At 35.2% G+C, this 13,712-nt stretch overlaps 1 protein-coding gene across 5 annotated transcripts in view; it reads right to left on the bottom strand.

The window, feature by feature from the left end:
- UNC13C (unc-13 homolog C) overlaps positions 1 to 13,712 on the bottom strand; it is a 599,100-nt gene that overhangs the window by 445,087 nt on the left and 140,301 nt on the right. For 4 of the 5 annotated variants that reach the window (XR_008299165.1, XM_027067285.2, XM_053223997.1 and 1 more), the window contains exons 7-8: positions 5,306 to 5,328; positions 4,667 to 4,731 (exon numbers count right to left, since the gene is read on the bottom strand). Coding sequence is in view for 3 of the 5 variants with exons in the window: in XM_027067285.2 (XP_026923086.1) it covers positions 4,667 to 4,731; positions 5,306 to 5,328 (88 nt within the window). In the remaining 2 variants the exon portion in view is untranslated. The remainder of the gene's footprint in view (positions 1 to 4,666; positions 4,732 to 5,305; positions 5,329 to 13,712) is intronic. The other variant, XM_053223998.1, reaches the window with a different exon arrangement.

Genomic DNA, 13,712 nt, shown 5'->3' on the forward strand with positions numbered 1-13,712 from the left:
ATAGTTCATGAGGACAGCATATGGCCTCTCCAACTTTAGGGAGAAATACAAAAGCAATGTCAGAAGTATGACAAATATCAAGAGTATATTAAACCAACTGTATCCACATATTGTACAACCTGACTCATGTCAGATTTTTTAACGATAACAAAAATCACTATTTTAATCAAGGTAAGTTTAAAAGCAAAGAAATTATTCAGAACATTGGCTGATAATTGCTTGCGCATACTCACCACATTATTCATTCATGGCAATAATTGAACTACCTTCAAAATCTCAGCAAGTATTGTTATACATGCACATGTACACACACACACACACACACACACAACTTTTTTTCTTCATTTGTACCTCTTGGAGAGTGAGGTCAAAATGGAAGTTTGTCTTTTTCTATTTGGCCATCTCTTAGTATCCTACATTTCAACAATCTCTTTTTCTCACCTCTCTCAAGATCAACTATTTCCTGCCAAGTTTCAATAATCCTGGTAGTGGTTTCCAAGTCATCACCAGATTCCTAGAGTTTGGAAAGGTAGCTATAGTGTGGTTCAGAACCATAACAGGGAATAAACCGTCCTTTACAAACTTTTGAGGAACTTTCATGAGAGCTATCCTGCAGAAAATTTGGATAACTAGAGAAGAAAACAAACAAAGAAGATCAGAATCTCCCCTCCCAAACTGTCTTTCCCCTCATTCTCACCACTGTTTTATGGACTCTGGTGCAGACAGTTTAGTACCTTAAGACTAAAAAGATAATATATAAAAGCTTTTTAATGCTCATCTTGCAAACAATGTAACTGTGACTACCAAAGTCCAGTGAACGGTGAACTTAAGTTTTATGCAACCATAAAACCAAAGGAGTATAATTCTAATTTTAAAAAGTGATTTATATTTGGAGAAGGTACTTGTTTGATTTCATTCACTATCATTTATTAAAGTACTTTCATCAATATGACTTATCAAAGCTGAGTAGCCATGGACATGAGTCACACAAAATTCCTCAGGGTAGATCTTCTGAGAAAAGTGTAGTTGGATGACCGCCTTCAGCCACCACACTTCCAGAATCCACTAAAGCATTCATCCCAAGGCCACACTCACCAAGCTGATCCAAACCAATGACTGGACATGGTGGAGATAATAAGTCTGCACATGGGTCACATATGCACATGGGACTCTTCTAACAGTGTATCTTTTATCTCAGACTCCCTATTGGTCTGGCACTTTTTTTGTAGCTTCATTTATCAGTTTAAAGCTTTTTATGCCCAGTTATTCCTTCCCCATCTCCTCTCACAGAAGTCAGACCCATGTCATGGTCCAAAAGCTTTTTTCATCTACTCTTGCTGTCTCTCCACTTTAACTGGGAGGTGTTTCTCCCCCTAAAAGCTCTTGTACTTCTAACATCTTGAGTTGTGCTTCTAGTATGACTCTTAGTGTACATATATGAAAAAAGTTAACAAATTCTTTTAAAATGACTGAGATAAGTAAACTGTTAAATTTAACACCATCACCGAAACATTCATTTTTCCAGATTTCTCTTTTCCTTTCTTCTGGATCGTTTCTCTCTCTCTCTCTCTCTCTCTCTCTCTCTCTCTCTCTCTCTCTCTCTCAATTCTTTTGCCAGAGCCTGTCTATATTTTATTTTGACTAAGATAGGTAAATGGAGTCAAGTTTGCCATGTATTTTCTAGGAAAATTGACATGAGATGTACAGAGATAAGCAGAGATCAGAGCAGCAGGTTAACAATAATCTGGTTTCAGTGTATACATCATTCCTTCATTAGCACCTGAGAAAGGGGAGGGAAGGATCAATGCAGTTTGGCTCTAAACTGGTTAGGAATGTTGAAAGTACAAGAGTGAGGGATGGAGAATTATCATGAAGCAGGGACTCCATTCTGAAAGTTAGCTCTCATCTGTTTTCCAGGACAAAAGAAGTTGTAATATTTATAAGAATTGTAGTAATGTTTCATTCTACAAAAAGTGTATTTTAAAATATTTATAGAATAAGTAAAATAAGTAAATCCTGTTAAAAGAGATTGTCATTGAAGGCCATACTTAAATGTACTCTTTGGGTTCTTCAAGAGGAAATAAGCATTCAGATAATGGCAGATTCTCTTGAGTACTGAAAATTATCACCCCTTTCCCTTATCATCATAACACTAAAATCCTTTGGGAACTCTTTGAAAAGAAATTTCTGGAAAAATGAAATGGAAGGGAATTCAAACTGCCAAGATAATCTGTTTTAGTTAACCATTTACACAGCTTGCACTTAGAACAAGGGTTTAGATTAACTGTTGCTTTGACATTGATAAAACTCCATATTCAGCAATGAGTTAGGAAAGCAAGATGTTATCAAGTATTGGATGCCACAAGCAAGGAAGAGTTACAGAAACTCTAGATCAAATAGTCGGATAAGTCTCCAAGATCATGATATACATGATTTTGTAATCAAATTGGAGTTCATCTTAATTATTTTCTAAGATAAACTTTCATTTTGTCAAGTTATCACTTTCTAGTAAACTTAAAGCGTCCATATGTGTGGGGTAGGGGAGAGAAAGTCATCCATTTATTACTTAAATTTTCTAAGAATCATCCATAGTGATCTTTCATTGCAGCTGGTTTCCTAATGCATTTAAACCATTGTGACATTGCAATAGGGATGTGAGTAGTTCTTCACATATTTAAAGAACACTGAAGAGTTTATACACATAAAATTAAGTAATTAAGATTTGACTTATTATTTGACAAACATCAGACTTTTGAAAAAAATCCAACTATATGTGATATATGTTATTTTTCAGAAGCTCCATATTTAAAATTTTAAATTTTACATGTTTAATTTAAATCAAGTAACATGTGGATATACTTAAAGAGTGAAAGTATTATGAAACCTAACCATAAAACTATTTCTTTGCCTGAAAAACCTTAATACATGTATCTAAAATTTGCTTATATTTCTATCATACATACATATGTTTGTGTATTCTTTACTATTAATTTAGAGAGAAAGAAAGAAAGAAAGAGACAGAATGAGCAAGTGCAGAGGAGGGGCAGAGAGAGATGGAGGGAAAGAATCCCAAGCATGCTCTACACTGTCAGCACAGAGCCTGATGAGGCTCAATTCCAGAACCCTGGGATCATGACCTGAGCTGAAATCAAGAGTAGGACACTTAACTGAGCCACCCAGGTGCCCCATGGGGCACACACATATGTTCACACATACACACGTGTTCAAAGGTCAAAGGTCAAAACTTTTTTTTTTAAATTTTTTTTTCAACGTTTATTTATTTTTGGGACAGAGAGAGAGACAGAGCATGAATGGGGGAGGGGCAGAGAGAGAGGGAGACACAGAATCGGAAACAGGCTCCAGGCTCTGAGCCATCAGCCCAGAGCCCGACGCGGGGCTCGAACTCACGGACCGCGAGATCGTGACCTGGCTGAAGTCGGACGCTTAACCGACTGCACCACCCAGGCGCCCCAAGGTCAAAACTTTTAAAATGAATCTATCTTTCTATATGTCTATACTGTACATAAGCTTTGGTCGATAAATTCACTTAAAAATCTAATGTATTTGCTGTTGTATTATTTGCAATACTGGAACCTAGAAATATTCTTGAAAATCTATTAACAGAAGATGAATAAATAGTCTAGTAATGTTTTGAAATATTTGCATCACTTAGAAATAATGAAGTGGAAAGTTTTCCAAGACATGCTTTTATATGGAAAAGAGAAAAGCAGGGGGAAGAACCCCAAGTTGCAGAGGCAGAATAGCCTATTAAATAAGGTCACAGCTTCTAAAGCTAGACTAGCTGGGTTTGGATACTCGTTTTGCCGTTCAGTAGCTGTATGGAGGGAAACGATTTTTACACTTGTTTCATACAACAATTCCCTAATCTGTATGATGGTCAAATTAGTACTTACCTCACAGGGCCATCTTAAGGATCAGATCAGTCATTATATAGGAAAGAATTTAACAATAATTGCTAAAATGTCATGACTAAATTAGTGTTTATTTCTATGTAGAATGGCTTAGTTTATGTTGCATGTACAGAGATACACAAACTTACTTATTCTATAGGAACATAAACATGTATGCAAGCATCAGAAAAATGCCTGTGAACCTACATGCCAAACTGATAGTAATGTGTAGCTATAGGCATTAAAGAAGATCCTTTGTTTTTTGAGTATTTTACATGCAAAATACAATGCATACATTATTTTGTGATTACATCTTAAATATTTCCATCCAACCATGAAGTAACTATAAAAAGTAATAAAGTTTACATTCATCTACTTATTGACATATTCATGCACATTTCATTAACTGCAAACAAGCAGATCAAAATATAGTCTTAATTGTATTACTGTAAACTCATTTATGTAAAATTATGTGTTTATATTTGTGTATAGAGTGATAACATTAATAGCTAATCCATTTAGGTCATTTTGACCTTCTTTATATATAGACACATTTAAGTATAATTACATATATGCACACACATCTACCCATTAAAAACAAACTATAAAAGCTACCTTTTTGTGAAACAAGAAAACAATAGTAAAGCTAGTTAATTATACCATCATGCAACAGCCTGCATTCAATATGCTTATGGCAAGAGCACAGCCAAGTACCATTGATAAATGGAATGAATTAAGATTATGAATGTACTCACCCACCAATCGCCCGGAGTCCAGAGAATTTGGCAGCCTCCAAATCATTGCCACTTACTATTCGAGCCTTAAATGAAAAACAAGAGAAACACAAAAGAGAAAGAAACATTTAGCATACTATAGCTGCACACACATGAATTTGGGACACGCGTCAACTGCACTAGACATGTAACACCTAGTATGACAGATGCTAAGCAGGGTCAGCTCCAAGTCAAAGCTACTATGTTTTTGTGAGTGGAGGTTTTGAAATTAGCTGTCAGCATTTCAACAAAAGCACTGGCACAGTCCAGGAAAACATATTACTAATACTCTTTGCCCTTAAAACTTGCTATGTGCAGTGAACATGAATCAGTCAGGGAGATCGTGATTAGCCAGACTTGAGAACAGATGCTGAGTTTGACCGTAGCAGACCCCTAGGTTGGCAAGTATAAGCTAAGTAAGCGCAGCTGGCAAGGTGTAACCTCTTCATAAATGCAACATATTGGGGGCACACTTAAAGGACAACCAAAGGATGGAAAGCTGGGATAACATGCACATTTCACAACTAAAACAGAGGAACCAAAATAGGTCTAATATGTCACAAACAAACATGTACAAAAGACAAGATCCCTCCGGAGAGAAGAAAAAGTATGATTTAAAACCTTTTCATCCACAGAACTGCTATCTGAAAGAGAATCAGGAAAAGAAGGAATAAATGTTAGACAGAGTACTTTAAGAAATCATTTAAACATATACATGAACAAAGTGTTACTATTTTACATTGTTTAAAACCATAAACAAAACAGAATTGCAAGGCTGAACCTGGAGGGAAAAAGGATAGTTTGTCCTCTTATTTGAAAGAGCTGAAAAATGTGCCCAAATGCTTGAAAAGTATCGAAGAGTGATTACAGGATTTAATGAGACAATGTGTCATATAGAGAAAAGAACGCTGTTGAATGAGAAGTCTTCAGAAGTGCTCTGCCACTTACTAAGCACATTGGGCAAACTACCAAATTCTCTGGAGTCTAGAGTCTAGACCCAACTCTGCAAAAAGTCATGAATTACTTTGCCTATTGGCCTACAAATAATGTTCAATCAATTGAGATCAAAATATGTGAACGTCAACCTCAGATGACTACATAAATTAATTAGGTCTTAGTAAGGGATTATCATTTATGGCTTGTCATAGAGCTCAAGAGTTAAAAGATATACTCCACTTTGCAAATAAAAGATATATTCCACTTTGCAAATAAAAGAACTGATGCCCAAAGCAGTTAACTGACATGATTAAGATCACAAAGCGAATCAATGGCAGAAGTGGGACACAAATCGAGGGCTCCTGACCCCCTATCTGCTGCCCTTTAAATCCCATGTTCCAGGTAAATTGAACAAAACAGAGAGGGGTGGACAGGCCACAGTTCTCCAGTGCAATTTAAGAGACATCAAAGGGTCAGCATTCCTCTTGGGCCCAAGGAGATGAACAATGGACTCTTTCTGTTTTTAACTCAAGTCTGAATCTGCCAGGGTCATCATGGCATGGTCCATTTCTATCTCACACAGTAATATTGCTCTTAAACTTATTAATTTTTGCTTATTAGCATGAAGCAAGAACTTCTCAACAAATACAAGTTGGCAGAAATCTAGAGCTAGAATGTCCTTGGGGTTCATGTAGTCAAAACCTTTCATTTTTATGGATGAGCCCCAGCAATATAAAGATTTATCTAGGTCATGTAGCTCATTGACAACTTTTATTGATAAAAATCTGAAATGCATTTGTTTTCTTGACTAATTACGTATGGCTTAATTATTTTAACTATTTGTGTGCAGTATTTTAGATATTTCACAAACCTCAGAGTTAGATCTTTAAATATAAAACAAGATAACAGCACGAGTAGTAAAAAACCCATCTTATGAATAGCCATCAACATTTTAAGATACTGCATACAGTATAGAAAATTCAGCATTAAGTAAAAATAATATACCATATCCATGGAAATTGTCAAAAGCATAATTTTAAATCATAGAATAACTAATTTAATATGAGATATCAACTGGTCAGAAAATATACATCTACATTTCAATAAGTACCAAAAAGTTCTGTCATAAAATTTCAAAAATTTTAAACATAAATCATATTGGAATGAATCTTATTTGAATTTAATATGTTAAAAAATTTATTTCCAGAGACATAATCTTAAGTGTGAAATATTAGGTCATTCCCATTATCATTAAAAGAAAAAGAAAAATGTCCACAACCATCATTTTAACTTATTTCTTGAAATTCTGATCAATATATTAAAAGCAGACCAATTTAAGCAAAATTAAACAATGTAAATGTTATAAGGCAGGACACAAAGTTGTTACTTTCAGGCATTATAATTTTAAACCCAAAATACAAATCACCTGGAAAACTATGAACAGGTAGCGAAGTGAAACAAACAGGTAGCAAACTAAAACGGGTAGCAAAGTGAACATTTAACCAACACGTAAACAAAAATAAGTTATTTTCTACAAACTCCCAGTAATTAGCTTGATAAATAATGACATGAGATCTGATTTCAAATACTCATAACTTTGACATTGTCTCCTATTAATAACGGACTTGGACATCAACCATTCCACTGAGTCATGGTAATATTAGAGTCATCAATTATTCTTCAGCTGTTAAATCTAATACATTTCAACTTTTTCATTCATTCTTCAGTGTTTCATTCATTCCTTCATTGAATACATATATTTATTAATTATCAACAAACCTTTTTTGCTCACTCCTACTCCTTTCTTGTCCACCTGCCATACTATCCCCTTTGAAATCTTTTTCAATACAGATAAAATCACATCACTTCCCTTCCCTCATTAAACCCACCAATGTTACACAATGCCCAAACCAGAGAAAACAGATATACATCTACTGCAGGTTCATGAGTCCTCATTCACATACTGCACTTTGGCTACAATTAAATTCCTGTCACTTCATCTTTATGCCATGCTCTTTTAAATCTGTGTGCCTTTGTATGTTCCGTTTCCTTCCCTTAAGACAGGTGCTCCCCTTCACCTAGCTGTCTGTCAGCCTCCAAAACTCACTTAAAGCTTAACACTCTCTCTTGGAAAATTGTAACATATCAAGGATCCATGGCTGTATGAATGAGCACTGTACGCTGCACTCCTCCTGGCTAACCCTTATCTTTTGTCAGTTTCCTTATCAGCAATTCTACTAGATACAAGTTCCTTGATTTTATCTATTTTTAACCTTCTGTTTCTAGTTTCTACTATTTTCTGAAGTATAGTAGACACCAATAAATGTTTGCTGAGCAATGAGCGAACAACCTTAAAAAAACTACAATACATTATGGAAGTACCTAAAACTCCAAATAGAATTTATTTCATCTTCCTGGATAGAGAAAAGATAAATTCTTTTATAACAGATTTATAAGATATTATAGTTAAAATCCTAACAGCAAGTTGTTATAGAATTAATATTTCGAGTACGGGGGTGCCTAAGTGACTCGGTTAAGTGTCTGACTCTTGATTTTGACTCAGGGAGCGTGGAGCCTGCTTAAAATTCTCTATTTCCCTCTGCCTCTCACCCCACTCATTGGCACACATGTGTGTGCACCCTCTCCCCCCCCAAAAAAAAAAGTATTTCAAGTATAACTGGATTAATAAGTCAAAATACATAAGACTTTTTAAAAGGAGAATTAAGAGGAAAATCTGTAAGAATATTAAAGATCTATGCTAATTAAAGCATTATTGTCCTGGCAAAATAGATGAAGAAGTTCAACAAAATTAGCTAAGTAACAAACCCTTGTACCTAAGAGTTCAACAAATAACGAAGGATGGATTGTTATCAAAGGCAAAGAGACATACTGGTCAATAAATGACACTTAGAACATAGGTCAAATATCTGTATTATTTATTTATATCCTTATCTTACACATAGCCCATGAAGTTACAGATGTATTAAATAAGTAAATAAGTAAAACTGGAAAAGAATATTAACTAACCCTAGGAATGAGAAGATACATTTACAGTTAGAGGCTTTGTTATGCCTATTTAGTATTTTTGTATATAAAAACAAAAAAGGGGTTCCTGGGTGGCTTGGTCAGTTAAGCATCTGACTGGATCTTGATTTTGGCTCCAGTCATGATCTCATGGTTCATGAGCTCAAACCCCACATGGGGCTCTATGCTGAGTGTGGAGCCTGCTTGGTATTCTCTCCACCTGTCTCTGCCCCTCCCTGCTAGTGCTTGCATGCTCTCTCTCAAAATAAACATTAAAAAAAATAAAACCAAAAAGAAAATGAAATGTATTTACTAAAAACACATGTTAGTATGTTCAGAATACAAAGAACTCTTACAGGTCTCTAAAAATTTGAGCCTAATATCCCCCCAAATTGGTCAAGAATGTGACTGGATGATTCACAAAGTAGAATGCGTGAACAATGATAAACTTATTAAAACTATGCTTCAGATTATAAAATTACTAAATATCAGAATATTTTAATGGTATTAAAAATAATACCAAAGACGGCTGATGGTCATTAATCTAATAGTGATGCATGGTTGATGATAGTGAAAACTAATAGAATTTTTAGAAAAATTTTAGTGATGTCTAACAGTAGACTCTGTTTTGAAGAGAACTTTTTTTTAAGTTGATGCTCAAGAAATTATTTTTGTTATGGATTATGCCCCCACCCCCAAATTCATGTTAAGGTCCTAACCCACAGTACCTCAGAATGTAGACTTCTTTGGAAATACAATTGTTACAGCTATCATTAGTTAAGATAAAGTCATCATACTGGAGTAGGGTTGTTCCCAATCCAATATGACTGGGGTCTTTATAAGAAGGGTACATTTGGGGGCACCTGGGTGGCTCAGTCACTTCAGTGTCCGACTTCGGCTCAGGTCATGATCTCACGGTTTGTGGGTTCGAGCCTCGCACCCGGCTGGCTCTGTGCTGATGGCTCAGAGCCTGGAGCCTGCTTCAGATTCTGTGTCTCCCTTTCTCTCTGCCCCTCCCCCTCTCACATTCTGTCTCTCTCAAAAATAAACAAACATTTAAAAAAATTGAAAACAAAAAAACATTTGGAGACAGGTGCACACACAAGACAAATGCCATCTGAAGATCACAGCTCTGCTGCTACAAGCCAAGGAACTATCGAACAGACACTGGGAGAGAGGCTGGACACACCCTTGACTAGCATTTTCACAGGGAGCATTGCCGTCTCAGCGTACCTTGATCTCAGACATCCAGCTTCCAGGGCTGTGAGACAACAGATTTCTGTCGTCCTAAGTCACTCGGTTTATGGTACTTTGTTAATTCAGTCCTAGCCAACTAATGTAACTTTAAGTCATAAAGAAAAAATTAATGTGTAAAGATCTGTATTCTTTTATTATTTACAAACTGGAAAAACATACATGATCAAGTACAGAAATATGGGTTGGAAATAATGTTCTCTGACCTTGATTCAGTAATTTGAGACCATTAAAATAAACACATTTAAAATACTATATAAAAATATAGGAAATGTTTATGGTGTATATACATATATACATGTATAATACAGGTATAATATACATCATATATAAGTAAATATTAATTATACATGTTATGTATTTTTATCAGTATACCCATACACTCTCACTAAGAATAGCTTTGTTCCCTGCCAGTTGTCTTTTGTTACACATGTAGTTGTTTTTGCTTAGTCTGATCAAACCTCTGTAATTACAAAAACATACAAAAAATGTAACAAATTCTGTAATTACATGCTGGATGCTCCTTATAAGGGTGTTCCCAATGCTCCTTGTCTCAAAGTCTCATCATTGCCACAACAAGGTCATTTTGTACTTTAGTGACTTAATGATGTTAACATAAGGCCACAATGCACCCATCTACTTTATAATGAAAACTCCTCTATAAATAGGATATCGGTGAAGTTCCAGTGACTGTACAGTTTTTAATGTCTCAATATTCCATGAACTAGTTATTTTAAGAAATTTTAAACTTATAAAATATTTACTAGGTGAATATCGCTCTTGTGTTCAACCACGCTGCATAGGAACCTAAAAAAATATAAATCTTAAGCTTATAGGAAAATCCATAATTTAAGTGTGCCTCCTGACTACTAAACCCACCACCGTTTCTCATGTGAACATCCCTGAGAAGGGAATTTAAATGTGACTTAAGTCAACATACGACCTCCTGAGCATTCACTTTCCCTTCCTATGTAGATGAAATAAGGGGATTTGCCCAGTATGTAGCTAAAGCTTCTAGCTCTAAATTCTATGATTTTGTTTCTCTATGTGTAATTTATTTTCAGTTTAACAAGAAATATTTACTCACCAATTATCACCAGAAATATTAATATCTACCACCTAAATTTGAGATATTTATAATTATTTCACAATTTAGAATAAAAGTAAAAATCGTGTTTTCTCTCTTGGTATTTTATCCTTGTTATATGACACTTTTTGAAGAAAATTTGAATGTAAGAGATTTCAAAATGTGTCAAGAATCTGAGTTCTGGAGGCCTAGCTAGCTTAGCAATTTTCCTAAACTCTTTGTTCCAACGTCCTTCTTTGCCCTCAGAGCCTTCAAGGATAATGTAAATCCCCCACTAGTGATAATATTGTTCACTATTCACTTTGGAAACAGGCTTGCATTATTTGCCAGCATATCAAAATACATGACTTTTAAAACATGTATAGTATGCCTGAAAGCCATGAGATGGGAGCTGAACCGTTCAGAGAAAAACCTATATTGTAATTAGGGGCTTGCTGAGTTGTCATTAACCTTTACAGAGTACTTACTATGTGCTAGATATTCTGCAGAGCACTTTATCTGCTCTTTTCTTGAATCTTGGCAACTGTCTTGTGAGGCTATCAATATTCATTAGATCTTGCCAGAGCAGAGGAAATCCTTTGTTCTGGCTCTCATTTCAGGTGCAATTCTGGATATAATGGAAGGGGTGCTGAGTGAGAGATTCACATTCATATCTCATACGCTTTTTTTGTTCAGTTAGGGGCTGGCGGCAGGGGGCATGACCTGAAAAACCTGAGTCACAACAAGAACATACTATGTTAAGGATATATGAAAGATATGAACATGTTGATATGGGAGCATGAAGAAAAGATCTAACTCTGCAGCCAGAGAGGACATTGGGCTTGTAAACAATCCATGGGGATAATAATTTAGAATGGTGTTTGTCAGCTGAATGAAGGCATTCTTAGAGGGAAAAAGTTTTGCAGTGCCTTTGAAGCTTTAAGGACTGTGGGGCATTAGGAACTGAAACGTGGGAGTGTGAAAGTAAAGAATTATAAGAAATAAAGCATAGATGGATAGGATTTATTGCATAAAAATCTTGATATATTCCATTAAGCAATTTAAATTATACTCAAATTGTAATGTACAGTCACAGATTGTTTTCAAGCAAGACACTGACATGTGACATGATCAGAATTTTATTTGGTTCTTTAAAAATCTAGGCCAGTCCTCTGGACAATAAGGCAGAATAAGATGATATGAGAAAGAGTCTGCTCTCTGGCCCACCTATACCACAATTCTACACACATGCACAGATGCTATGTAACAATTTTTTAAAGTCATCTCTACACCCAACATGGGGCTTGAACTCATGACCCTGAGATCAAGAGTCACATATTTCACCAACTACACCAGCCAGGTACCACAACTATAAGTAATTTTAATATGTTGTATACCTGAAAATAATGTAACACTATGTGTCAACTTACTCAAAATATTATTTACAAAACTTTAAAACCTGTCTAAGCTTAAAACAAAAACAAACATAATCTCCCAATCACCACATATGAAGTAGCAACTCAAAACTAATGGTGAATGAAGTCAAGGCCAAAATTGCTCTCAGGAGCACTGGAACAATTTATTTATTCAGCAAATATTGATCCAGTGGCCCCTACGTGCTAGGCACTGTGCTAGGGACTATGGATAGAATACTTGAAAATAAAGATAAATATCACCATTTCTCACAGAACTATAGAACTATGGTAAACCCACACTGCATAATCTGTGCACAAATAAAGCTAAAACTTTTTTTTTTATAATTTAAAAATATTTTTAATATTAAGTTTTTAGAGAGCACAAACAGGGACAGGGAAGAGAGAGGGGGAGACACAGAACTTGAAGCAGGCTCCAGGCTCTGCACTGTCAGCACAGAGCCTGATGTGACACTTGAAGCCATGAAGCCACCAACCATGAGATCAAGACCTGAGCCAAAGTCAGATGCTTAACTGACTGAGCCACCCAGATGCCCCAAAGCTAAAATTTTTAGAGCTACCTGAATAAAAGAGTGAGTTAACACAATGTAAACACTTAGAATGTAAATGTATGAGATAAACACTAGGAGAATGGAGAAACAATGAGGAAATTTTCCATCTACCTAAAAACATAAATGGAAAAAGTTTACTCATCATTAAAGATACCTCAGGCCAATACCAAGTGTGGGTTCAGAATTCACATCAAACTGCAATATGTTTTCTCTTTTCACATTAAATACTATTAAAGACTGATAATGCATCTGGCCACAAAAGAAACCTCAATATATTCTATAAAAGTGGTATCATCAAGAGCAATTAAATAAGAAATCAACAGCGGGTTGGCAATTTAAAACCACCACTACCAGCAACAAAAAACTATGGAGACATAAACATTCCCTAATATGATATGGGTAGGAAAAACAGAAACAGTGGAAATTATGAAATATTTATACCTAAACTAATATTAAACATACATCTACACATACATGTAGATGAATATTAACTTCTGAGATAAATCTGTTTTAAAAGGAAGTTCACAGCCTTAAATGTTTTAAATATAATTTAAAAATTAAAATAGACAAGATAAAAATTCAAGAAGGTACAAACAAGAATCATAGAATAAAAATCAGGATAATAAAGATGCAAATTAATTTTGTAAAATTGTTTCTGAAAAATATGACAAGTGTGAAATGCTATCTCATTGTGGCTTTGACTTGCATTTCCTTGATCATTAGTGATGCTGAGCATCTTTTCATGTGTTGTTGGCCATCTGTAT

This window comes from Acinonyx jubatus, chromosome B3, assembly GCF_027475565.1.
Source record: "Acinonyx jubatus isolate Ajub_Pintada_27869175 chromosome B3, VMU_Ajub_asm_v1.0, whole genome shotgun sequence".
In the NCBI taxonomy this organism is placed as follows: domain Eukaryota; kingdom Metazoa; phylum Chordata; class Mammalia; order Carnivora; family Felidae; genus Acinonyx; species Acinonyx jubatus.